This window comes from Fundulus heteroclitus, unplaced genomic scaffold, assembly GCF_011125445.2.
Source record: "Fundulus heteroclitus isolate FHET01 unplaced genomic scaffold, MU-UCD_Fhet_4.1 scaffold_46, whole genome shotgun sequence".
Lineage (NCBI taxonomy): Eukaryota > Metazoa > Chordata > Actinopteri > Cyprinodontiformes > Fundulidae > Fundulus > Fundulus heteroclitus.
Window position 1 is genome coordinate 166605 of NW_023396879.1, and position 27960 is coordinate 194564.

General features: G+C 49.6%; 1 protein-coding gene across 1 annotated transcript in view; it reads right to left on the reverse strand.

Moving 5' to 3' along the window:
- kifap3a (kinesin-associated protein 3a) overlaps nt 1-27960 on the reverse strand; it is a 32288-nt gene that overhangs the window by 2513 nt on the left and 1815 nt on the right. The window contains exons 2-20 of the mRNA XM_036131758.1: nt 27624-27859; nt 25829-25960; nt 25595-25740; nt 25459-25517; nt 25155-25296; nt 24183-24282; nt 22242-22366; nt 22047-22145; nt 21783-21961; nt 19117-19279; nt 13416-13516; nt 9604-9712; nt 9415-9527; nt 9172-9337; nt 7367-7492; nt 6560-6658; nt 6373-6458; nt 4584-4770; nt 4405-4495 (exon numbers count right to left, since the gene is read on the reverse strand). Coding sequence (XP_035987651.1) covers nt 4405-4495; nt 4584-4770; nt 6373-6458; nt 6560-6658; nt 7367-7492; nt 9172-9337; nt 9415-9527; nt 9604-9712; nt 13416-13516; nt 19117-19279; nt 21783-21961; nt 22047-22145; nt 22242-22366; nt 24183-24282; nt 25155-25296; nt 25459-25517; nt 25595-25740; nt 25829-25960; nt 27624-27859 — 2459 coding nt within the window. The remainder of the gene's footprint in view (nt 1-4404; nt 4496-4583; nt 4771-6372; nt 6459-6559; nt 6659-7366; nt 7493-9171; nt 9338-9414; nt 9528-9603; nt 9713-13415; nt 13517-19116; nt 19280-21782; nt 21962-22046; nt 22146-22241; nt 22367-24182; nt 24283-25154; nt 25297-25458; nt 25518-25594; nt 25741-25828; nt 25961-27623; nt 27860-27960) is intronic.

Consider the following 27960-nt stretch of genomic DNA (forward strand, 5'->3'; position numbering starts at 1 on the left):
CATCAAAATTATGAAAAAAGGTTCTGATGGAGAGAACCTCAGAAACCGGACCAGATGGACCTTTAACACAGACCGGGTCAGAATTCCTGCTTCAGTCCATTTTTCACATATTTTAAGACTTTAACAGCAGAACTTTGTGTTTTTGCGCTAAAGATCCTTAAAGAAACATTTTGTGTGACCACAGAACCGAGCCTGGAGTTAACGAGCCGCTTGATGAGAAGCACGGTTCAAACACCGGAGGGAAAAACAAGGAGAACGGGTCTAGAACTCATTCAGGAAACATCCCAAGGTGGGAAATAAAGGGCGTTCCGTCATGTGGGCGTGAGACTAAAAACCTCAGAGCAGAACAAGGAGCACGCAGGAAACCAATGAGAACCGCAGGAAAGAAGGATGGATGGATGGATGGATGGAAGGAAAGAAGGATGGATGGATGGATGGATGGATGGAAGGAAAGAAGGATGGATGGATGGATGGATGGATGGAAGGATGGAAGGATGGATGGATGGATTGATGGAGGAGCTCCATGCTGTGGTTCATGACGTTGGAGCTTCTTCTGGATCCTTCCAGAACCTTTGATCTTGACCCTGAAACGGTTTTAGTGCCACGTTTCCTTTCCTGAGTCAGGCCACCAGGTGGAGCTCTCGCACCACACAGCTGCACCTCCAGTGGTCCAGAGCAGCGCTTCAGACCCAGAACCGGACCATGGAGGCCCAGAACCGGACCGTGGAGGCTGAGCCGGGCCTCTGTGGGTGTGGGAGCTCCTGGTGGAGGGAGACGTCCCAGCAGAGCGCGGTGATGAGGGCAGAGGCTGATGTCCAGAACCGAGGAAGAGAACCCGTAGCTGCGACTGGCTTTTCATGCTGTGTCCTTGGTGGGGGGGGGGGGGGGGGGGGTGTTTTGGTGCCTCCTCCTCCTCCTCAGATGAGCTCACATCTCACATGAACCTGGACTTTTCTCCCTGATGGTCCGTCTAAAATACGAGCTGCTTGCTTTGCCCTGCGAGCTCCAGTAATCATGTTGTTTTTAGCCAAATCACTTCCAGGGAGCAGCGCCTCTCTCCTCCTCCTCCCTCTCCTCCATGTTTTCCTTCTGCCCCCCCCCCCCCCCCATCCCAGGGCAGGAATACGTCCCTTTCCTCTCCGCACGCTACGGCTGTCAGACGGCATTTAGGGTCCAGACTAAAGGAGAACCAGCGGCGCTCTGAGTCCCTCTGCTGCTGCTGGAGCTGCTGCTTTGGGCCTGCAGGCGCTGAGATGGACCTTCCATCAGGCTGGAGCTACAAGGAGTAAAACACCATGTCCCAGAACACACCTGGGGTATTTATCCATGTCCCAGAACACACCTGGGATATTTATCCATGTCCCAGGACACACCTGGGGGGTTTATCCTGGTTTGAGGTGAATCGGTGAGAATTTATCGCCTCAGCTGCCTACATTTAGGACGACTTTGTCTAGAGTCCTTCAAGAGGATGAGGAAAGTCTCCCAACATGCTGTGATTTACTAATAATAATTTATTAATAATAATTTATCAATAAATGTGTTAATGAGTGAACCTGTGCAGCAATTCCTCTGCAGGAGGAGCAGTGGAGCAACCTGCAGCTCTGGAGCACATGGAGGCCTGTCCTCCCTGCAGCCAGCCAGGTCAGGTTCTGTCAGGTTCTGTCTGCTCCAAAGGTCCAGCTACTGGCCATCGCTGCCCAGTGGAGGCCCGGTCTCACCAGCTGCTCATGGGATGCGTGGATCAAGCTTCAGGCCAGACGTCTAACCGTGTATCCAGAGGTTTCTTCAGAACGTTTTAGTCTGATCTGAAGGCTTTTCCTTCCTCCCGGCCCTGAAGAACCTTAAAAATCATTTTGAACGTCTGATTGTGTCGATCTGAGGATCTCGCTGCGTTGCTGCGAGATCCGATGACGCTGAGGGTCGACCTGACGTGGAAATAAAGTCGGTTTTAACGAGCAGCTTCCCTGGGGCTGAACCCGGGACACGGTTCTGTGACGGCGGGTCTCTCTGAGGCCCCATTCACACCATGTTTCACACACAGTTTAGAATAAGAGGCCGAGCTGGTTCTGATTATTATGTTAACCCGAGTCGCTGCGACTGCCGGGTCCAAATTAAAACAGTGTGAGGGGCCGGTTCCCCCGCCGCCTCAGAGCTGTCAGAGGAAGACTGACGGACGGGGAAAGGGGAAAACACAAACACGCAGGAGGTGAAGCGTCTGTCGTCTGATCGGATCGGGTTCTGGATGCGGCGAGTCGCGGCCGGCGCTCTGAAGGCGGCCAATAAAAACATTCCTGGCCAAGGAGCTTTATCTCAGGCGAGGGTGATGGGACAAAGCTCTCTGGATCAGCTCAGACGATTCATCATCTCAGCAGAGGATCCGCTGAGCTGCTGCTCGGTTCTGGAGACTCAGAGGAAACCCAAAGCCCGGTCTGGTGATAACAGGACGCACTTTCTTCCAATTCCCACTCCTCGGTTTGGGTTTCACGCAGGAATGCTGGAAGGGGAATGGAGGGGGTGGATGGGCTGGAGTCCCGCAGAGGAAGGAGGGAGGGGGGGGGGAGGGTCTGCAGCCGGTTCTTCTCATCGGGTGGAGCGATGTCTTCAGGGATCATGACGGACCGCTACGATAACAGGACCGCTACGCTAACACGGACCGCTACGATAACACGGACCGCTACGCTAACACGGACCGCTAACACGGACCGCTACGATAACACGGACCGCTACGATAACACGGACCGCTACGATAACACGGACCGCTACGATAACACGGACCGCTACGCTAACAGGACCGCTACGATAACAGGACCGCTACGATAACAGGACCGCTAACACGGACCGCTCCGATAACACGGACCGCTACGCTAACAGGACCGGTACGATAACAGGACCGCTACGATAACAGGACCGCTAACACGGACCGCTCCGATAACACGGACCGCTACGATAACACGGACCGCTACGCTAACAGGACCGGTACGATAACAGGACCGCTACGATAACAGGACCGCTAACACGGACCGCTACGCTAACAGGACCGCTATGCTAACAGGACGGCTACGATAACAGGGCCGCTCCGCTAACACAGACTGCTAAGAAACACGGACCGCTACGATAACACGGACCGCTACGATAACACGGACCGCTACGCTAACACGGACCGCTACGCTAACACGGACCGCTACGATAACAGGACCACTACGATAACAGGACCGCTACGATAACACGGACCGCTACGATTACACGGACCGCTAAGAAACACGGACCGCTACGATAACATGGACCGCTACGCTAACAGGACCGGTACGATAACAGGGCCGCTGCGCTAACACGGACCGCTACGATAACACGGACCGCTACTCTAACAGTGCTGCTACGATAACACGGACCGCTACTCTAACAGTGCTGCTACGATAACACGGACCGCTACGATAACACGGACCGCTACAATAACACGGACCGCTACGCTAACACGGACCGCTACGCTAACACGGACCGCTACGCTAACAGGACCGCTACGATAACACGGACCGCTACGATAACACAGCCCGGCAGCCGGAGCTTCCTAAGGTGCTGCAGGACGAGACGTTACCGGAGAATCCAGAGTTCACGTACGACGGAACGAATGACGCACGATAAACCGGCCCCGACATCGTTAACACTTCGGTATCAGTCTGATAACTAAAACGGGCGGATATTAATAACTGATGTTTATTCGTATGTGTCTTGTTCAGGAATGAGGGCAGGATGGAGCGGGAGATGGACAGGCGGATTGGTGCAGCGTCTGCTGTGAAGCGGGCGCTGTACCGATCCGTTGTGGTGAAGAGAGAGCTGAGCCAAAAGGCAAAGCTCTCGATTTACCGGTCGATCTACGTTCCTACCCTCATCTATGGTCACGAGCTTTGGGTCGTGACCGAAAGAACGAGATCCCGGATACAAGCGGCTGAAATGAGTTTTCTCCGTAGTGTGTCTGGGCTCTCCCTTAGAGATAGGGTGAGGAGCTCAGTCATCCGGGGAGGACTCAGAGTAGAGCCGCTGCTCCTCCACGTCCAGAGGAGCCAGTTGAGGTGGCTCGGGCATCTGGTCAGGATGCCTCCTGGACGCCTCCCTGGAGAGGTGTTCCGGGCACGTCCCACCGGGAGGAGACCCAGGGGAAGACCCAGGACACGCTGGAGGGACTATGTCTCTCTGCTGGGAACGCCTTGGGATTCCTCCTGAGGAGCTGGCCCAAGTGGCTGAGGAGAGGGACGTCTGGGCCTCCCTACTGAAGCTGCTACCCCCGCGACGAAGCGTGTTGGCGGCGTGGCGCGGCGAGGGAAACGTACAGCAGTAAACATGGGTTGTCGGCCATGACAGCAACATTAACATCGGTGCGTCGTTTCACCGTCAGCCCGGGTTATTTACCTGCTCAGGTATCCGGCCACTCCCAGGTCGGCGTTCTGGAAGTCAGCGTAGTACTCCGGGCTGATGGAGCCGTCCGCAGAGAGAATACCATCTGAAGAACGACACAGAAAGCAAACCGGAGCCGATCAGAACGTCGGCTTTTACTTCCACACCGAATAATGAGACGACCCTTTCGGTACCGGCCGTGTAGAAGAGGTCCGGACGGTCCAGGATGTCCCCGATCCTGTCGAAGGCCTCGCGGTCGTCTCCGTACAGGTAGGGTTCTGCGTCGTCCACCTGCCGGTTCTCCACCATCTCCAGCCACTGGCTGTTGTGGTGGCAGAACTTTGCCGTCTGGATCTTCTTGGCCCACTCCTCATCGTACTCCTGAGGAGAGACGAGACGGCAGCTGCAGATGTCCCTACATCTGTGAAATGTTTCACATAAACTCTTTAAACGCTTTATCGGGGTGTTCCTGCTTTCCTTTGGCAAACTGATGAGGACCAGAGGTTCTATTACCAAGCCTTCAAAACGGGAAAGAAAGGAGAACATGCCTTTCAGAGGCAGGGTTGGTATATGTTAGCGATAATTAGAGGTTTAAAATGCCAACAGAGGAGAAACCTGGTTCTGTTAGCAGACGACCAGCTTTCTGTCCCAACGCTGAAGCAATAAACGCTTCCAGCAGCAACACTGCAGGGGGCGCCGCTGTTCAGAACCTCCTGCAGGGCTCGGCATGGTGGAGGTCCTGTGGTGCTGCGGGCCGATCATCTTCCTGCTCCTGACAATAAGAACCTGTGACAGACTTTTCCCAGGTTTCCACCTGTGTTCTCCTCTGATTCTCTGCCTCCTCTGTGCCGGGAGCCAAAGCAGAGCTGAGGCGCGTCACAAACCCAGAGACGCCATAATTCATCAGCGGTGGACAGCAGGGCTGAGGACACAGGACCGGAGCCGTCCTCGTTGGACCTTCTTCAGAGTCCCTGACGCAGTCTGGGTTTGTCCCGGGCTGCTGGGATCAGAGGCCAGGCTTCCAGGAGCGTTTTCCCCCCCGCTGACGCCGCCGCCGGCCCGCTGACGCTCTCCAGATCCCCCCGGCTGCCCTTCATGTGGCCCGCAGCTTGATCATTTAATGAAACACTTCCTCCGCTCCCATTCGCTGCCTGCTTCTAATCTAGCGTTAATTACGCTGATCTGAGGTCTGGCAGCGATCACGCTCCGGCTGGAGCTGACCACAGCTGTCAATCAGCAGCCGATCAGCGATCCGACCCCAGAAATGAGACATTTTACACTAAACTGGTAAAAAGAAAAAATCTGTTTCATGAAAAAGATAAAACCAGATTTTCTGAGGAGGTTTGACGCAGGGCTGGACTCCCTAGACCGGCTTCACTGCTTTATTTATTTATTTTAATGAATTAATAAAATTTTTTTTTATGTATTTATTATTCTTATTTTATTTTCTTATTATTTTTTATTTAAATTTTTCATTCCAACTTAAAAGCAGATTGTTTATTTATACTGAATCCAGCAGAATCTGCTGCTAACGATCAGAATAAAAGCTCAACTTTATCAGAAATCTCCCTCCTGACCGTCGCCTCACAGCTCCTGGTTTCTGGGGGAGGAGTCAGACGCTGACTCCGCCCATCTACTTCCTTTTTCCAGAGGGCTGCACGTCTGAGCCAGAACCACCTGGAGCTGAGAGCTGGGGACTCGGGTCAGGATCAGGAGTAAAGCGACCGGGTCTGGAACAGCCGGTGAGAAGGTCCCCTAGTAGGGTTCTGCTGGTTCCGTCCAGAACTGGCCTGGTTCTGTTGGCCAGATGCTAAACTGCTAATCTGTGGTCTCCACCTGCAGAACCATTCCTGTTTTTGGACTCATTCTTCCCATTTAGTAATTCCCTCAGCACCAGAACCACGCCCAGCTCCGCCGCTGACCCGACCCGACCCGACCCGACCCGACCCAGCATCATTTCCAGAACCTGCATGGACCACTCACAGCTATGATGTCCAGGGTGTTGGAGCAGACTTTTCTGATGGATGCGTTGCTGTCATGCAGCAGGTCCACGAAGTAGTCCGAAGCTTCTGCCGGTACCAGTTAAGGGAGAAGAACCTTCTTCCTGTCCGTCATTCCCAGAAACCGCCTCACCGTTAATGCTGGAAGCCAGAGGAGCCGGGAAGGATACCGCTGTCTCTGATGATGATGTCCCTCGTAGCTTTGTGGAAAACCATCTGGTAGAAGACGTAGAGGATCTGGCACACGAACTCATCGTCCTGCTGCTGGACTGCATCAGAAACACACATGCAGGAGATTAAACTTTAACGGGACAAAGATTCTACAAAGGCCTCAAATCTACGCTTTGCTGAGGGCTGGACGATGATTCAGTAACAATAAATATCAAAGATAGATAAAAAGCTCAATAAAAAGTTCAATAGAATAAGTTTCCTTCCTTTTACCTTCTAGCCATGTAGGGTAATACTACATCATTACTTCCTCCCAGCCAATCACAACGCAGACCCAGGAACCAAGCTCCGCCCCCTTCAGAGAGCTCAGAGAGAACATGTTCTTTTTTTCTTTTTTAAAAACTTACTTTTTTCTTTTTTGTTGGTAAAAAGTTGGTTGAATAAATGTTTGAGTTTGAATTCAGTGTTTGTGTTTTTATCTAAAAATAGGATTTAAGCAGCATGATAAAACGGCCAGCGCTGCACTTAAAATATACATTTTTAATTTGTTAATAATTATCGACATCGATCAACATGATTTTTATTTTATCGATCGTTTCTTTCTACGTCGTCCAGCTGTAGCTTTCCTGAACGTTTCCCATCATTTTAGCCTTTTGTTAAAATCCTTCTCAGATCACCTCCACAAAGCAGCAAACGTCTGAGATTATTTCCCCTTCTCTCCAAATGAGGCTGGGGGGGTGGGGGGTGGGGGGGTGTTAAGGGATCAGACTGGGCCACCAGCAGGGGGCGCCAGTGTTGCTGGTTCTCACCGGTGAGCAGAACCATGAGAGCAGGGATGATGTCGGACTCGGCCAGCATGGCGGCACAAGAATCGTCCATGGAGACGGTTCCGATCAGAATCACCACCTCCAGGATCAGGTCGTCCTCAGCAGAACCTGCAGGGGGAGAGCTCATGTTAAGAGGAGGAAGCCTCTCGCTGGAGAACATTTACACTGTTAGCTTATTGGACCGGGTCTGACAGAACCGCTGGAGGTTTCGGTCTGGACCTCTGGGCCCTGCACCCAGAACCGGCTGGAGAACTAATCTGCATCCTCGTTTCCATCCACGGAGCCTCAGAGTGACCCGACAGGATCCCTCCCTGCAGAACCGGACCTGCCGGTTCTGCAGGGAGGGATCGTAGCAGGATTAGCTTTCCATGGAGCCAGATGAGGAACACCTGGAATCCCTCGATGGTGGAACCAGGCGCTGCTCAGACTTGGACCGGTTTCCATTGCAGCTGCATAACCGAGATCCAGTCCAGTCAGTGAGGTGAGCAACGTGCCGGAACCAACAAACACGGACATTAGACGGACCGATAGGAACAGGAGGATGGTGGCCTAGTGGGTCAACTCCCACAGATCTGGGTCCTTGAGCAAGAACCTCATACCCAGAATGCACCCCGGTGCCGCCCAGTGGCGTTGCCTCTACTGGACTCTGTGCTCAGGTCTTCATCAGAACCAAACCTGGCCGCAGGAAAATTGTTCTGACCCTTTGAGCTACACCTTTAAAGTTTCCTGAACAGAACCGTCGGTCCATCCTGAAAGCACTGACGATATAAACGGGCCGTCTGCTACGGTTTGGACCAGCATCCTCCCTGATGTGGACTCAGCTGTCCCTCACGGAACCGCCATCATCCTGCAGCCAATCAGACGGAGCCGTCCTGCTTTTAGGCGGAGCTGAAGTGTCCAATGGGAGCAAAGCTTAGCTTTTATTACGTTTTAGCAGCGATGCATTCATCACAGCTGCGTTTTCTCCTCTCTGTGATGGTTTCCATCAAGCCTCCCTAAAATATTCAGTCTGGGTATGAATTTGGTGTTTTCGGCCCCGATCATGTAGACAGGTCATGGCTGAGCCACTTTGTAAATGGTGATGCTAACAGTTAGCTACATTAGCTGATCATGCTAAAGGTGAACAACTGGTTAACCTTTAGGTGCCCTTCACATCCAGAGAGCCATTTAAAACTGCTATTACTTTACAAAACAACTGATTATATATATATATATATATATATATACACATTAGCTGGGTTTTTTTTTTTTTAGCCAACTTCCTAGGAGCCAGGAATCCAGAGACGGCAGTTGCAGAATGCTGCTTTATTTTTCCATTGATAAATGAAACCATCATTTAAAAACATTTAATATTTACTCAGCTTTTCTTTGTCTGATATCAAAATCTTTTTGATGTGAATTATTTAAGAAGAAAAAAGCAACTTTTAACAGTTTGTCACTGTGTGCTAAATATTTCTCTGCTTTTTGAGTCATTTAAATCCAGTTTTTGGTCACTTTCTGGATAATGTACTATGGAGAAATGTCTGGAGGCTCTAAAGAAGCTAGGAGCAAACCTCCCTCTCCTTTATAGCAGCAGGAACCCTGTGGAGAACATGCGAGGCCTTCAAACAGCTCTGGTCGGGTTTTGTCTCTGCTCAGCATCAGCTTTGAGATGAAAGCAGATAAAGTCAGGGTCAGGAGGTCAGAGGCCATCAGAGCAGCAGATAAGGAGGAGAGCCGTGTCTGTCCTCACTGATGAAGGAGCAGCAGGAGGTCAGGCGGAGGCGCGGCACGGATGGAGGAGGTACCTGGTTTGAGTCGGTCCTTCAGGTACGGCATCAGGTTGAACTCCGTCAGCACCAGCTGCCAGTCCAGGTCGGGGATGGTCAGGTTGGCCAGGGTTCCCAGGCACTCGATCACAAACCCTTCATCTTCTCCTTCGTTGATGTGAGCCGCCAGGTCTCCCACGTAGTCCTGCAGGACGGAGGCCACAGAAACGCTGGTTTACCTGGGAGTCAGAGGCGCTGCGTCTACAGGACATGAGAACCCACCAGGAACAGGATCTTAGTGGCGCCGCCATGCTGGGAGAGATTCCTGATCATCTTCATCACCAGAATGTCCTTCAGCTTAAAAGCCCTCTTCATCAGCATCTTCAGACCGTTCCCTGCGGAGACAGGAGGACTATAAAGGGAGCAGAACTTTCTGGACACGGTTCTGATGTGCCGGTGTGGAGCTGGAACCTTCACAGAAGATCTGAGCGTTGCTCCTGCTGGCAGCCAGGTTGATGCAGAGAGAGATGAGCTCCATGTCCAGCTGCTCCTCGCCGCAGTCAGACATCATCTTCATCAGCTGCTGACAACACGCCACAAATCAAGCTCAACAATAAGAAAGGAGAACGCTCCATGCAACCAGACTGGCTCTGAGCCGAGTCGATCCAGAACCTGGACCACCGGCCGGGAACAGAACCAGCCATCATCCACAGAAATCAGCTCCCACAGGAAGCTTCAGGACTTTAAATTAAATTATTAACTGAATGCTGCAGATGTGTCACTTTAGCATTTATGAAACATTAAAACTGGGAAAATGGAGGAAAAAATGGTTCCAGGGCCGATTTCTGGGTTTCTCCAGAGCCGGCCCTACCCAATGTGGAGCCCTGGGCAACATTTACCCCCCCACCCCCCACCCCACCCCGTTAATCTAATAAAATCACCCAGTTTTCATGCTCAACAGACTACAAATAAATACTAATAAATCTGAAAAACAAACATATAGGCACCAAACCTGACTCAATCCAGACGGATGTAGTTTCTCTGAGCTCCACATCCATTTCTACGCCACATAAAATGAACGAGCCAATCAGGATCGCCGGGTGGAAAACGACAACAATGGCGGCTCGCAGCGAGGAAGCAAGCGGCAACATTGATGCTGTTTCATCAGTGTCGTCCAATCTACCGAATATTAATTATTTAAAAGAACGCCATTGAAAGCTTCTGTTAGTGGAAATCATGTCTCAGTTTTGATGTGAGTGGTTGAAGCAGCGCGTCAGTAAAGATGACGGACAAGTAGTTTATCCAATCATATGCAAGGTTTTCTGATAAGGCCCCTCCTTCTGAAGTACATCTCCAGTGGAGAAACTCCAGATGGACGTGTGGAACGAAATCCTTCTGGTGAGAGTCGGGTTAATAAGCTCCACCACAAAATAAAATGATGGCAGACATGAAGAAGACGATCTGATTAGGTCCTGGAGTCAAAGCCCCGCCCACAATAATAAAGCCCCGCCCATAAATTAAGCTCAAAGTTATCAGAGTAGGCACAGACACCTTAACCTTGTGATTAGTCTCCATTTTTAATAATAATAGTAATAGTAATTCAGTGCTGCTGTTCTTTGTCCTGCCTCTGCCCCCCCCCCCCCCCAAGTGAGAACAGCCAGTGTTAATAAGCATTTATCAGGACAACATTAAAGATAAAAACCTCCTAAAACCTGACTGCATCGCCACTTTCACCCTTTCCTCCGCCGCTCCATGACGGCGTCAATAAACACCAATAAACTACTAAAGATGATTAAATGTAGTCGCTGTGAACAGTTTAGTGATCTGGTTCGTGTCCTGGAGAAGAATCTCACAACACTGGCTTCTAGGAGCAAAGAGGTTTTTATCCTCACTGCTGTCGCTGTCACAGTAAACCGGATGATGTGCTCAGGTTCTTGTCTGGGCCGGGTCTGGGCCGGTTCTGGGCCGGTTCTGGGCCGGGTCTGGGCCGGGTCTGATGGAGAACCGGGCCTGAACTCCAGCTGAGTGGGAGGAGATCACAGTTCCTGGCTTTGATCTTTTCTGCTATAATCGACCCGATGAGCCACAGAACAACGAGGCGACGACCCAACGGCGGCTGGTTCTCTCACTGCGGGTCAGTCATGGGATCATGACCCGATCCAATGACTGACCCGCAGCTGAAGAGGAACCAGTCTGTCACACTGACTCAGCTTTTTCAGACTCGGATCAGTCTCTGACCCTAGATTCATGGAAACTTGTAGCAGTGAGGCCGGATCCATTAAAGATCTGCAGAGGAGACTGCTGTTGCCCCCCCGCCCCGCCCTGATCTGTCCGTCCTGCTCCCCCGGCTGATTTAACATTAAACAGGAAAAGCTTTGAGCCGAGGTGCGCCGCTTCCCTGCGACGACTCAAGAATCAGCAACGTCGGCGGGGCCTGGGTTAGGTATCACATACCGGGGGCCCCGGACCCCAAATCAGCCCCGTCTAGACTCTCTGGCACCTGCGTCTGCTCGTTTACCGCAGACGGCCACTGGAGGCCTCGCAGCGCAGCCCCTCCACCTCTGTGACCGCTCCTCCCAACTCCTGCGGCCCCGCAGGGCCCCCTTCAAGCTCCACACGGTGACCCCATTAAAGGAGCGGGGCCCTCACATCAGCCAGAAAAGAAGGAGGCCTCAGCAGGATCAGAGGGAGGATGAAAGGTGGGAACTGCTGCCCGGCAGTTTATTAGGGTCTGCTTTAATGTCAGGGTACAGCCGCCGCCACCAGGGGGCAGCAGAGGGAGCCGCGCTCCAATTAAACTCAACAATTAGGCAGAAGATATTTTCACAGTTCTTTGGTAAAGGATCTATAATCTTTGAACTTTAACACAAACTGCAGTTTATTTTGCTTTTATGTGACAGAAACACACAGAGTGGTTAGAAACTGAGGAAGGAAAATGAAACGAGGTTCCTTAGAGAACATCAGAGAACCTCCAGCATCATGGAGACCAGGAATCCAGCAGGTCAGGGAGGAGGTTCTGGTCCAGTTTACAGCAGGTCAGGTTCTACAGAACCTCCCAGAGTTCTGATCATCATGTGGACCTGGAGAGAGGATGGACCACCTGCAGACCTACCAGGACATGGACGTCCTCCTGGACTGACAGGCTGGACCAGGAGAGCATTGATCAGAGAAGCAGGAGGACCATGGTGGCTCTGGAGGAGCTGCAGAGACCAGCAGCTCAGGTGGAGGTTCTGTTCACATGACTGCACTGTTCAAACCTGACCTCTATGGCAAGAAGAAAGTCCTGTCTGAGGTTTCCCTGTAAGCCAGAGGAGACCCAGCAAACATCTGGAAGGAGGTGCTCTGCTCAGGGAGACCAAAACTAAACGTTGAGGTCTACAGGAGGAACAGAAGATGCAAAACTAGCAGGTCAGCGGTGATTGGGGGGGGGGGGGGTGGATGGAGAACCTGACAGAGGCGGCAGAAGACCTGGAGGTCCACAGCCAGAGATATTATTGGATGGCAGTTCAAAGCAGATCCATGGGTTGGAACGGCCTAGTCAAAGTCCAGATATTCTCCACTCTGAGCTGGAGATGTTTGGCAAAGAAGGATCAGCAAACCTTCAGTCTGCAGAACCCCCCCCCCCAGGCTCTGGTATTTAATGCAAGGCTACATTTATCCAGACGGACTGGGTCCGACACCAGAACCGATCCGCTCAGAGCGGCCGAAAAATAAAACTAGGAAAGAATAATAAACCAAAAACTAAATTGTCAGGAGGAAAACGGACCAAACATGGACTTTGTTCTGGTTTCCTGGGTTCTGTAGGTTCTGGGTTCTGTAGGTTCTGTAGGTTCTGGGTTCTGTAGGTTCTGTAGGTTCTGGGTTTCCTGGGTTCTGTAGGTTCTGTAGGTTCTGGGTTTTATGGGACGCTCCGTAGTCGAGATGATAAAAGCAAAACCGCTGAAGAGGGAAAAGATTCATCTTTCTTTACTTTAAGTGTCTCAGCAGGACCGGCGAGAGCGAGGCAGGCCGGGTCAAAGGTCACATCCTGGCCAGCCGCTGAGGTCCAGATCTGCTGCTGACCCGACCCATGAGCAAACAGCAGCGCCTGGCCGCCACATCTGGACGCCATTTACACCCAATCCCACCAAACAAGCACCGAACGCTCGGCTAATGGGCCGTTAGCAGAGGAGCCGCTGACCGGGCGGCTCAGAACCCGGACCTGACTCTGGGGGGGGGGGGGTTCTGGGCCTGGTCCGCGTCGCCGGCCCGGCCCGGCCCGCTCTGACATTAGCCAGTCTTACCTGCGGTATGCAGCCGGCGTGAGCAAACACGGTTCTGGACGTGTGGTCCATGCTGATGTGGTACAGGACGCACATGCTGCGCTGCCTCTGGGCCTCGTCAGCTGCAACACAAACACAGGCAGGAGGCGGGTCAGCGCATGAATCACCGCTTGTGCCGCCGCCGCCGCGCCGCAGGACGCCGCCGACCACATCTAGCAGGAGCCGCGCGGTTCTGGACAAATATTAACGGGCTGAATGGGCTTTTTAACGCCGCTCAGCTGGCAGTCAGAGCTGGACCGGAACCAGGCGGCTGCAGTTTCTCACTGCCTGGCAGCCGGCAGAACAGAACACTACAGTTCCAGAACCAGAACCAGAACGGATCCCTCTGGAGTTATTTTGGGTCCGGTTCTGTCCCAGGTTTCAAAGATGAGTTTCTCCCTCCGTCAGTAGATGGACGGAGCGAGACGCAGGTGCAGAATCCGATCGGACCAGCGCCGGTCCTGACCCGGCTGGGAGAACTCGTCCCGCCACACTGCAAAAACGGATCTAAAAATAAGTAAAATGTTCTTAAAAGTTGTGTATTTGTCCTAGATTTGAGCAGGTAAATAAGATTATCTACCAATGGAATGAGTATTTTGACCCCTAAAATAAGATAATTAGATATCCTGCACTTGAAATAAGATGATGGAGATGAATTGTTCCTATTTTAAGTGCAAAAATCTTATTCTATTGGCAGATGATCTTATTTACCTGCTCAAATCAAGGAAAAATGCACAACTTTTAAGAACATTTTACTTATTTTTAGTTCTGTTTTTGGTCTGATCCGGCTGTAAACAAACGGTTTTATTCAACATTTAGTTAATAACTGCTGAGACGATAAACAGAACCAGAACTATTTAGCAGATTCTATCAGGACTCCAGGCAGAATCCCAACAGACCTCGGCTGGAACGGAACCTTTACGGACCCTTTAGTGGTGGATCCAGGAAAACACAGAGAACGGGTTTTTAATAATTACGTCAGACAGTGGTTTCTTAATGATGAATGTAGGATAATTTAGTTTATCTGTCAGATCTCTTGATCTTTTCTCTCCAGCTTTTAACTCCAGGGAGCAGAACCAGGAGGCCCGGCTTGTTTTATTTATTTCTCACTGCTTTCCTTATTGTCATCCTGTATGTCAGCAGTTTAGGTGTCCTATGGTGCGATAACCTGAAGGTTCACCTTCCAGCAGGACGACGACCCAGAACATACCAGACTGGTTCAACTCCAGGCATATTTATGGATTAAAATGGCCTAGTCAAAGTCTAAACTCTTTAGTTCAATAATGTTTAGGTCTAGTTGGTGCTGGAGGAAAATGATTGTGTGAGGAGTCAGAGGTAAGCAGAAGTCATCCTACATATGTACTATATATATGCTTCCGATTGGCAAAATTATCAGACAGCATGGGATTAATTTCCACTGTTATGCTGATGACACTCAGCTATATTTATCCATAAATCCTGATGAATCCAATCAGTTACTTCGACTGCAGTCATGTCTTGATGACATCAAAAGCTGGATGACTTTAAATTTCCTGCATCTAAATTCTGACAAGACAGAAGTTGTAATCTTTCAATTTTCAATTCAATTTTATTTATATAGCGCCAAATCATGAAACATGTCATCTCAAGGCACTTTACAAAGTCAAGTTCAATCATATTATACAGATTGGTCAAAAATGTCCTATATAAGGAAACCAGTTGATTGCATCAAAGTCCCGACAAGCAGCATTCACTCCTGGAGAAGCGTAGAGCCACAGGAAGAGTCGTCTGCATTGTACATGGCTTTGCTGCAATCCCTCATACTGAGCATGCATTTGGACCAGAGTCTTCAAAAAATAAAGTTCTTAATCAATCACTTAATCTGGATGGCATTAACTTGGCCTCTGGTAATAAAGTAAAAAATCTTGGTGTTGTTTTCGACCAAGACATGTCATTTAAATCCCATATTAAACAGGTTTCCAGAGTTTCCTTTTTTCACCTCCGGAATATCGCCAAAATTAGAAACTTTCTGTCCAGGAGTGATGCTGAAAAACTAGTCCATGCATTTGTTACTTCAAGGCTGGACTATTGTAATTCTTTACTATCAGGAAGTCCACAAAATGCAGTTCAAAGCCTTCAGCTGATCCAAAATGCTGCAGCAAGAGTTCTGATGAAAATCAACAAGAGGGATCATATTTCTCCAATTTTAGCTTCCCTTCATTGGCTTCCTGTTAAATCAAGAATAGAATTTAAAATTCTCCTTCTAACGTATAAAGCCCTTAATAATCAAGCTCCATCATATATCAGAGCTCTGATTACCCCGTATGTTCCTAACAGAGCACTTCGCTCTCAGACTGCAGGTCTGCTGGTGGTTCCTAGAGTCTCTAAAAGTAGAATGGGAGGCAGATCCTTTAGCTATCAGGCTCCTCTCCTGTGGAACCAACTCCCAGTTTTGGTCCGTGAGGCAGACACCCCGTCTACTTTTAAGACTAATCTTAAAACTTTCCTTTTTGACAAAGCTTATAGTCAGAGTGGCTCATGTTACCCTGAGCTACCTCTATAGTTATGCTGCTATAGGCTTAGGCTGCTGGAGGACATCAGGGTCTATTTCTTTCTCTGCTGAGTTCTCCTACTGTTCTCCAATCTGCATTGCTTGTTGTTATTTCAGCTTTTAACTTTTTGTTCTTTGTCATTTTTCTCTTCTTGCTGCTTGGAGAGACTTGATGCAACCTGCTGGGTTTCCTTAGAGAGGAAACTTTTTCACCAACCTGGAGGATCTGATGGAGTCTGACTTTGGAAAGAGCCTTGATGATGAGATGTTGTGAATTGGTGCTATAGAAATAAAATGTAATTAAAAATGTAACTGACTCCCTCCATTCTGATCAAAGGTGAAGGTCTGCATGTTCTGAATAAAAACACGAACAAATCATCAGCATCTTTTTAACCGGGTCGACTGATCCTGGTTGGACCTGCAGCACCATCTCCTTCCTCCCTGCAGCTCTGAGCTGCTGTGTGACCCATCAGGTCTGGATGGATGAGGTGTTTGGGCCGCAGCGAGCCCGGCACCTTTATGAGTTTGACCCGTAAGCAGAGCGGACGGAGGCTGCCAGGAGGATTAATGGAGCGCAGAGCGGAGTTTGACTGCTGCGCTTTTCATCAAGGGAGGCTCCTCACTGGACCAGAACCACCGACAGGCCCGGCCCGGTTCACACTGGTCACTGTCCGCACAGCGAGTCAGTATGAGATCCAGATGTGGCCGCGGGACGGGGAGTTCTGCCGTCGCTTTAATTGGAGAACAGGAGGAAGCATCGACTTTACTGCCGCTCTGCTCCTCATCAGAACATGTGCTTCTCATTGGCGGGCCTCCTCCAGAACCTGAACGCTCTGTTAGCCAGCATGGAGTACCCTGTCTGGAGTTTCTGGACCATCCTGATAAGCAAACCGGGTCTGGCCCGCTGTCAGCAACGAGCCGTCAGGACTTTACAGGAGCTTCCCAGAGCCACAGTCCCACCAGAACCGGTCGGGCTGCTGCTTCTGGGTCTACAGACGTTTCCTACCCAACGAAACCTTCTGGTCTGAAGTAACAGAGCAGCCACAGGTCCAGCAGGTCCAGCCCCAGGTCAGAGCGGGAAGCTCAGGCTCCGCCCACACGATGGCGGGCTTGGCTGACCCGACTATCGTCTTGGTCGGATAGAGCGGAACCGGATACATTTGCAACCTGGTCCCAGGTGTCACTACCCGATCCGTACCATCAGCTCATTTACGCGCGAACAGAATAACTTCCGGTAGGAAATATTTCGTTTTTCTTACTTTTTTATTCTTTTGTATTTTTTCGAGGCAGGGGTTACTTTTTGTTTATCTTTGTATTTGCGGCAATATTGCATATTCTAAAAAAATAAACAACAGAAATAGATAAAAAAATACATTGTTTTTTTGTTTTTTTTAATAGCAAAAATGTTTCCCAGTTGTGGTTAGGGAAATAAAAATATATAAACCATTTCTTAAAGTACATAAACCCCCAGCTATAAACACTAGGAGTATAGAAACGTATTTGATTTTGAATTTTTTTGAAGTTTGATGTTTTTTTATCATTTATTTGATTAGCTTATGTATGTATTCTGTGCTTAATAAATGTAATATAAGTAAGGTATGTGTGTGTTCTTTGTTCTATTCCCTGTTCGTTTTTGTAAAAAAAAAAAAAAAAAAAACGATGCGGCTACTATAATGACGAGGTCTTCTGTAGTTTATGATGTGTACACCAGAGGGCGCTAAAATCTAAATCGATAATTTTAACTTACTAATAAAATAAACGTTTAGAACAAGATTATTTGTATAACGAAATTCACCGTATAATAAGGATGAAATATTTTTTCCAGTCCTGTTTGAACAAATAATAAAACTAATAGAGTGCATTCAGACAATACAGATAAACGTTACGCACTAATAACTTCCCGGACTTCTGAGCACATCCGATGATGACGTCAAGCAATACAATGGAGAGAATGTAAAACGCATCAATTTCTTTCAGAAAAGTCTTCAATATTTTATTTACGATACAGTTTAGCTTTATTTAATGATTTAAGTATAGAAATAAGTATTTTCAGTACCGTAATTACATTATTTTTTTGGCGACCCGGAAGTTATTCTGTTTGCGTAGATGAGCTGATGGAACGGATCGGGTAGTGACACCAGGGTGGACAGGTCTCTTCTTCGCCCTCCTTTGCCTCTGTGGCAGCGTTACTGCGCCCCTCCCTGGCCAGGAGTAGGTACTACAATCTATTACGGCTGTTTCGGAAAAAACAGAAACCCAGGAGCTCCACCTCAGACGCTACAGGCCTCAGCTAGCAGGATAAAGATGTGGCTTCTGGCAATTAACTCATTTCTGAGGTTTGAAGAAGGAAAGATGAGGATTTTTATCTCATTCATTGTGAAATCTGTCAATCTAACATTTTTACAGCTTTTGTTTTAAACTCTCAAGTAAATGAAAACTTCAAATGTTTCTTCCTTTACAGCATGGCCAAAACCTCTGAGACAAATTATGATTTAAACAAATATAAGCTTAAGTTTTCAAGGTACAACTAACAAACTTAATGAATTTAACTGAATCACTTGTTTGTTCAACTGCCTATTTGCCATCGTTTTCATCTAACGTCGGCAACTGACTGAGCCACAGCCACCGGTGCAGAGCGGCTCAGGAATGGCAGCAGCGGGTAGTGTGGGTGTTTCTGGACCGGCTCTGAGGCCCGGCACCATGACACCATGAGGCTCCAGGGGTCAGGACCCCGCGTTGGGCCTGTGCACAAAGACCCGCCTCTCCTCCGGCTCCCAGATAGCAGCAGAGCGGCGGATGAAAAGCGGAGAGCAGCCGGATGATTGATGGCGGCGGCACACTCACGCCCGTACGGCAAACCCAACAGTGTCACAACTGTGAGGCGGCGTGATATTTCAGGGCGGACTCATATCCTGCGTGTGTGCAAAGCTTCCTGACGGAGCGACCCCCACCTGCCCCTGACCAAATCTCTCAAGACTCCTTTGCTTCTCCGGCTGGCTGCTACAAAAACAACATTTGTGCGGAGGCCCTGCCGTGTTATTCTAACAAATATATTACATTAATTATGGTCTGTTATCTGAGCCTCCCCGCGAGAGGCTTCAAAGCCGACCGGCCGACAGGAGGCCGCCGTCACCGCGTTAACGGGCCGCTTACCGAGCAGCGAGGAGAGTTTGGGGATGAGGCCGGCCTGGACCATCTGGCCGCGCAGCGACGCGTCGAAGGACAAGTTGAGGAGGAGCCGGGAGGCGGCGGTCAGGAGCTCCTGGTGGCTGCAGGGAAGCAGCCGGGCCAGCTTCTCCACGACGGCCGTCTCAACCTGCAGACGAGAGGGAGGGTGTCAGAGCAGGCCGCTCAATTCAGTTCAGTTTTATTTTATTTATATAGCACCAGTTAACATCACATCATCATCAAATCTCTTTCTAAAGTCAGCTTCCATCAGATCCTCCAGGTTGGTGAGAAAGTTTCCTCTCTAAGGAAACCCAGCAGGTTGCATCAAGTCTCTCCAAGCAGCATTCACTCCTCCTGAAAGAGCGTAGAGCCACAGTGGACAGTCGTCTGCATTGTTGATGGCTTTGCAGCAATCCCTCATACTGAGCATGCATGAAGCGACAGTGGAGAGGAAAACTCCCCTTTAACAGGGAGGAGAACCTCCAGCAGAACCAGAACCAGGCTCAGTGTGAACGCTCATCTTTGCAGCAATCCCTCATACTGAGCATGCATGAAGCGACAGTGGAGAGGAAAACTCTCCTTTAACAGGGCCAAAGATAACCGGAAACAGACGCCGTGCCTCAGCTGATTTCTGCTCAGCCGTTCTGTAGAGCTGAGCTGCAGTACGAGGCGTTTTAGCACAATAATGCTTAAAGTGGAGGTTTTAAAATGTGGAGGACACAGAATAACACGATTAACTGGACTTTAGATTACAGCTGAAGATGAAGATGATCAAATGGATCCGCAGAAACCAGAAAGGCTCAAACAGGAGTTCTGCTCAACGCGCTCAAACAACATTTACAAAAAGCTGCTTTGTCCCCCTCCATGGTCAGCGGCAGCAGTGAACCAGAACCAGAACCAGAACCAGAACCCAGTCAGCATGCAGTGACCCTGAAAGGTCCCGGTCCCAGTTAAACCCGGGTCCTGGTACCGGGTGGGACGCCATCACAGAGTGGAGCTTAATCAGCTGCAGCCCACATGCTGCTGTTAACTGGACCTTTAAACCCAGAACCCAACAGAACCAGCGCTGATAGAGACCCAGAGGGGATCAGAACCAGCTGGGTTCTGGTTCCTGTGAGCGACCCACATCAGCACGGCGCCATCGCAGAACTTAGCGGTTATTTGTGGAAATAAGCTCTGAAAATTAACCTTACAACACAAATAAACATGGACAGTTACGTCCAATCAGGTGAAAGCTGAACAGCTGTCTGTGTTCTGATTGGCCGCTGAGAATAAAGCCCTAATTTAACATCCAGGTTTCCAGAGAAAAGGAGAGAAATTGAACCAGCAACCTGCTGATCGTCAGGCTGGAAGCAGCAGAAAATGTCAGATGCTACTGGAAGACCCTGGAGGGTTTAGATGTCTGCCTGACATGAAATGTTTCAGATCTAAACCATTTAATGATAAAGATAAACTCATAAAGTGATAAAGTGATAAACTGATGAACTGATGAACTGATGAACTGATAAAGTGAGAGCAGTTTTTAAATGATTGTTTTATTCACTAAATTAAAGCTTTCTGGATTTAGAAACGGTCCCTGAACCTCAGTGTGTGGATTAGGAAAGAAAAACAGTCTGACGACTACTTGAGGAAAGGAGAAGGAAGGAAGGAAGGAAGTAGGGAGGAAGGAAGGAAAGGTTGGAAGTAGGGAGGTAGGGAGAAAGGAAGGAAGGAAGGAAGGAAGGAAGGAAGGAAAAGAGGGAGGAAAGGTTGGAAGTAGGAGGTTAGGGAGCGGAAGGACGGAGGAAGGAAAGAAGGAAGGAGGCCGTAGGAAGAGAAGGAAGGGGAAGGAAGGGGAGGAAGGAAGTGCGACCCCGGGAGGAAGGTTGGATCGGAGTATGGAGGGAAAAGTGAAAGGAGAAAGGAAGCAAGGAAAGGAAGGAAGGAAGGGCGGAAGGAAGGAAGGAAGGAAGGAAGGAAGGAAGGAAGGAGGACCCCCGGAAAGGGAAAGGAAAGGGTCCGGTTGGCGGGGGCGGTAGGGGAAGGGGAAAAGAGGGAGGAAAGGTTGGAAGTAGGGAGGTAGGGAGAAAGGAAGGAAAGGAGGAAGGAAGGAAGGAGGGAAGGAAGGAAGGAAGGAAAGGTCGGAAGTAGGGAGGTAGGGAGAAAGGAAGGAAGGAAGGAAGGAAGGAAGGAAGGAAAGGGAGGGAGGAAGACGAGAAGAACCTCCCTTGGAAGGAAGGAAGGGGGGAAGGAAGGAAGGAAGGAAGGAAAGGAGGAAGGAAGGAAGGAGGGAAGGAAGGAAGGAAGGAGGGAAGGAAGGAAAAGAGGGAGGAAAGGTTGGAAGTAGGGAGGTAGGGAGAAAGGAAGGAAAGGAGGAAGGAAGGAAGGAAGGAAGGAAGGAAGGAAGGAAGGAAGGAAGGAAGGAAGGAAGGAAGGAAGGAAGGAAGGAAGGAAGGAAGGAAGGAAGGAAGGAAGGAAGGAAGAAGTGGAGATCTTTTTTATGGTGCTTTCAGGACGAACGTGTTCATTCAGGCTGGTGAAGATGAATGACTCAGTCTGAGTCTGGGTCTGACCTACAGTTCCTGGGACTGAATCTGAGGGAGAACTACTTCCTGGTTCCAGGTTGCTTTGATGGAGAACCTGCAGAGGAAGCAGAGATCTCTGCACCTCACCATGTCGTTCTTGTTCTCTACGTAGATGGAGAGCTTCTTGAGGAAGGAGACGACCACCAGCAGCAGCTCCTGGTCCTCCCGCTCCAGAAGCTTCACCAGCATGTGGACGATGTTCTTGTTCCTCATCTTCAGCTCGGTGTGGCTGTCCTCGGCCAGATTCAGCAGCAGACACAGAGCGACTGCAGGGAGAGGACCAGACCGACGTTCTGTGGATCATCTCAGGAACATCTACCCCACACAGAGAACATCTCAGCAGCTCGCTACCTCTGAGGAGATGCTCCTGCTTGGTCAGGAGGCTCTGGTACTTCCTGAAGGTCTTCTCGTGTTCTTTCTTCAGGCTTTGGTTCTCGGGGAACTCCTCGCGTGGAGCCAGCTAAGGAACTCTGATCTACAGGAGAACATCAGAACAGGAGCCGAGCTCTGCTGTAAAACCGGACCTGGAGGCCTTTTAAAGGATATAGGCCTTCTTCTTCTTCTGCAGCTCTTCCTGCCAGAGTTCAAACCTCTTCAGCTCCTGCTCAACGATGTTCATACAGAGAGCGCCCACCTTGAAGTGGGTCACCAGGCTGTGGAACTGGGAGAAACTGGAGAGGAGGAGAAAACGCTAGCATTGACCAGAGAGCTGAGACCTTAAAAACCAGGAAATCCAGGAACCCTGAAGGCACTCAGAAATTCAATTCAATTAAATTTTATTCATATAGCTCCAATTAACATCCCATCATCTCATCAAGGTTCTTTCCAAAGTCAGCCTCCATCAGATCATCCAGGTTGGTGAGAAAGTTTCCTCTCTAAGGAAACCCAGCAGGTTGCATCAAGTCTCTCCAAGCAGCATTCACTCCTCCTGAAAGAGCGTAGAGCCACAGTGGACAGTCGTCTGCATTGTTGATGGCTTTGCAGCAATCCCTCATACTGAGCATGCATGAAGCGACAGTGGAGAGGAAAACTCCCCTTTAACAGGGAGGAGAACCTCCAGCAGAACCAGAACCAGGCTCAGTGTGAACGCTCATCTGCCTCCACCCACTGGGGCTTAGAGAAGACAGAGCAGAGACACAGAAAGCTCAGAAGCTCACATTGACCCAGGAGTACTTTCTATGTTAGAGAAGACAGAGCAGAGACACAGAAAGCTCAGAAGCTCACATTGACCCAGGAGTACTTTCTATGGTAGAGAAGACAGAGCAGAGACACAGAAAGCACAGAAGCTCACATTGACCCAGGAGTACTTTCTATGTTAGAGAAGACAGAGCAGAGACACAGAAAGCTCAGAAGCTCACATTGACCCAGGAGTACTTTCTATGTTAGAGAAGACAGAGCAGAGACACAGAAAGCTCAGAAGCTCACATTGACCCAGGAGTACTTTCTATGTTAGAGAAGACAGAGCAGAGACACAGAAAGCTCAGAAGCTCACATTGACCCAGGAGTACTTTCTATGTTAGAGAAGACAGAGCAGAGACACAGAAAGCTCAGAAGCTCACATTGACCCAGGAGTACTTTCTATGTTAGAGAAGACAGAGCAGAGACACAGAAAGCTCAGAAGCTCACATTGACCCAGGAGTACTTTCTATGTTAGAGAAGACAGAGCAGAGACACAGAAAGCTCAGAAGCTCACATTGACCCAGGAGTACTTTCTATGTTAGAGAAGACAGAGCAGAGACACAGAAAGCTCAGAAGCTCACATTGACCCAGGAGTACTTTCTATGTTAGAGAAGACAGAGCAGAGACACAGAAAGCTCAGAAGCTCACATTGACCCAGGAGTACTTTCTATGTTAGAGAAGACAGAGCAGAGACACAGAAAGCTCAGAAGCTCACATTGACCCAGGAGTACTTTCTATGTTAGAGAAGACAGAGCAGAGACACAGAAAGCACAGAAGCTCACATTGAACCAGGAGTACTTTCTATGTTAGAGAAGACAGAGCAGAGACACAGAAAGCACAGAAGCTCACACTGACCCAGGAGTACTTTCTATGTTAGATGGTAATAGAGGATGATCTGCCTCCCCTGATGATGTCACAGCTAACAGAACAAGCTTTGTCACAAAGGAAAGTTTTAAGATTAGTGAAAACTCTGTTCTTCTTTTAATTCACACTGAGGCGACGTCAGAATGTGTGATTATGGTCGGCCTGGTTTACTCCAGCTGTAAAACAACATATTTCAGACATTGTCAAGAGTTCAGATAGCAAACGAGCTCAAACTCAGTCAGATTAAATGGAGGACATCTGGGTTATGCATTTAGACTTTGACTAGGCCATTCTAACTAGAGAACCTTGATCTAAACCATCCCATAACATCTCTGCATCTTCAGGCTGGTCCTCCTGCTGGAAGGTGAACCTCCAGTCTCAGGTTTTCCATCCAGGATGCTCCTGATTTACCTGCAGCATCGCCTCCAGAGGTGAATGTTTTACCTGGAGAAACAGAAGAAGATGTAGATGATGGTGGTCGCCAGGTCCACGCTCTGCTTCCAGTCCTCTCTCAGCACCCGGGCCAGGGCTCCGAGCGCCACCTCTGCAACACAAAGAGGAGTCAGCCGGAGACGCCGCGGGGAGGCGCAGCCGGAGGACAGCTCAACGCCGGGGAGCGCAATCAGGAGGCTGCTGGGAGTTTGGAGCCGCGGCGGCTCCTGGACACGAGGACCTCCGTTCCAGGAGCCGTCTCCGGTTCCCACCCTGACCCCTGACCTCCGGGTTCCCACGGACGCTTGGCTCCTATCAGCAGCGGTTTGGCTGATGCAGCGCGACAGACGCCGGGAGGCGAGGGAGATCTCTGACAGGAACAAATGAAGCCGGGCCAGGAGGAGGAGGAGGAGGAGGAGGAGGAGGAGGAGGAGGAGGAGGAAGATGGCCTCCGGGCTGTTGTGGGAGAAACCGGCTGGTTGTCCCGGCAGAGGAGAGGAACTGGAGCCCAGCTGACCTCCAGTCTAGGAGGCGATAACATCCACCGGAGAATCTCAGAGCGGCTCTCAGCCAATCACAGCCTCCGACTTCTCCAGGGATGCTGGGGTTTGAAACCAGAACCGCCGTCCTCCTGGGACTGGAGCAGGACACGCTCTTCATCGCTCTTCATCGCTCTTCATCACGTTTCAGGGCGTCTGGAGCAACGCTGAGGTTCAGGAACCCGCACCGGGTCCATCTGAAGCTGTGACCCGCTAAAGCCCGCCTGCCTGGCGGCGTCCCAGAACCTGCAGCGTATCTTGAAGGTACCCTTCAGGATACGGACTGGACTTTCAGCTCATTAAACTTTAGCTAGGAGGCGACACAGGAACCAGAACCGGAACAGAAGTGTGATTTGATCCGAGCCAAAGTCCAAACGTGACGTGGGGACATCAGAACCAGAGCGGTCCACGGGTCCTGGACCCTGAAGGCGCCGCAGGAAGTTACCGTGCTGCATGAGCTCCTCCAGGTTGTCCGGGTTCTGGGCCAGCTGGAAGATGAGCGCGGCGCCTCGGACCTTCTCCTGCACGTCTTCGTACAGCAGCTCCACGTACTCCTCCATGCTGCCCATGCTCGCCTCCTCGTACGGCTGCAGGAGAACCAACACAGTTACCTCCTGGACCTTCAGGACCTCCTGGATCTCCAGGACCTCCAGGATCTCCAGGATCTCCTGGACCTCCTGGACCTCCTGGACCTCCAGGATCTCCTGGACCTCCCTCCTGCGTGGCGGAGGAGAGGCGGCCGCTCCTACCTCCACTCCTGCGTACGGCGTGAAGTCCCGAGGCGAGGTTCTGCTCTCCGGCTGGTTCTCTGTTAGAGGAGAGTCTCGTCAGCGGCCCGGTTAGCACAACCACAGAACCAGCAGAAGAACCGAGGACCATCGGTACCGTGGGACTGTTTGCGGTTCTGCAGGTAGAAGATCAGCTGCTCCACCTGGGGGAGCTTAGACGAGTGGATCAGCGGACATTCCTCCACCACCTTCTGGGCCAGAGAGGAGGCGTCCGTGTTGGTGTTCAGGCTCCTCAGCCTCACGCTGGCGCCGCCCAGAAGACACGGAGCGGTTTGTCACACAGAGACGACCAGAACCAGAACCGTTTGATTTAAAGACGAATTCTCCTCACATTTTCTGACACTGCTTGCTCTCGTCCACCATCGGTTCCCCCAGCTCTCCCAGGACGGCTGCCTCCACCTCATACTGGACCAGCAGCGCCGGCTCGGTGGGATGCACGTCCAGGGAGCATCTCTTCATCCTCCTGTAGGTCCAGAACAGAGGAGATAAAACCCAACAGGAGAACCTGCAGAACCTGCAGAACCTTATGGAAAATGTTCCGTCTGCGTTTTCCTCGTCCCAGGAGGAGAAGCTATTATGTTAAACAGATTCATCACAGAGAGGAACATTTCCTGCCTTTATCCTGGTGGTTCTGGTGGTTCTGGTGGTTCTGATGGTTCTGGTGGTTCTGATGGTTCTGGTGACGGGGAATGAAAACCCAAACTTCAGCGTCTCGTCCCTGGAGACTCCTGGTGTCTCCTGAGCAGCTGATCACCTCCAGTCGCCTGCTGAGCTTCCCTGAGCCTGTAGACGGTCTCAGTCGGGTCGGCAGGCGGTACCAGAGGTCCAGGAGACGGACCTGGACTCCCTCCAGGAGGGGAAGACACAGAGTTCTGGACCCAGGTCCGGTCATAGAAAGTTGTGTGGAAGGAAGAAGTGTGGGAGGAGAATCCACGGTTCCAGAGGTCCAGAAGGACGTTAAATTTCCCTTTTTATATCTGACGTAATATTCTGATTATATTTTACCTGAATTTTGGGTTTTCATTCTCTGGAACCAGAACCATCAGAACCATCAGAGTCAGCAGAAATAAAGGCTGGAAGGATTTCACTCTGTGATGAATCTATTAGCATACAAGCTTCACTTTCTGGAATAACTCACTTTAACTGTTTCACAATATTTAAATTTGTGAAGACGTTCCTTTAAGCAGCAGAACGGTTCTTTCCTGGAACATTTGCCACGACTTACAAGATGCTCTCCTACAGGATCCCAGAACCTTTTAGTACCCCCAAGCATTATTTAGACATCCAGTTCTCCGGGGAAAAAAGTTTTTCCTTGCTTGATTAAAATGCACATTTTCAGTATTTTTAAACCGATTTACAGTTGAATTTTTGCACCATCATCTTTTAAGAAATGAATGGCATTATTATTATTATTATTATTATTATTAATAATAATAATAATAATAATAATAATAATAATAATAATAATAATAATAATAATAATAATAATAATAATAATAATAATAATAACAATGATAATAATAATAATAACACATCAAACTTATATAGCACTTTTTTGGACACTCAAATACACTTTCCAAATAAAATATATATTTATATCACACACATACACAATTTACAACTACTGTGTTTTCTGAAATGTTTTACCCCTTTAATGCACATTTAATTGATTAGACTATCATTTTATTTTAAATTTAGGCATATATAAGATTTTCTATTGTAATTGAAGAAATATTTAATATTTACAAGAATATTAATTTTGATCAACTTCTATTTTACAGTATATATATGTATTATATAGAAATAATCAAACAATTGCTAAAAATAATCACAACAAATGTAAATTTATTCCAAAATGCAAAATCTGGGAAAATGTTATTTGGTTTGCATCGTAACCAAAGTTATGTTAGGATAAATTGCAAAGGAAAACCAGGAAGCAGGAGATCTTCCATTGTTATTCATGGACCAGAAGCAACTTTTACACGTGAAAAATATTTTTTTTTGTTAACCATTAAACTATTCAGCCTGATAAATATTAATCACAGCCACGGGCGGCTGGAACGGTACCAGAACCGAGCCGGTCCAGTCGCCAACACCGAGCTCTGACGTCACGTTTCCGCTGTTACCTCTTCAGGTAGCGCGGCTCCGCTGTCGGCGGGTTCTCCATGGCCGGAAGCAAAGCTGCGGATCTTCCTCGCTTTATTCCCGCAGACGGTGATGATGAGGGTGACGGTGATGATGAGGATGGCGGTGATGATGAGGGTGGCGGTGATGAAGCAGGCCGGTCGGATGTTGTTTGTCTACTCCGCCTGTTGCCAGGGAAACCAGCAACGGAAACCAAGCAGGTGAGCGCTGCTGCCCCCTGGCGGCGCGGTGGACACCAGCAGCAGCCCGGAGGTCCGCAGAGGGCTGCGGTCTAAAGCTCCGGGGCCACATGTGGCTCTTTAAAAATGCTGCCAACTT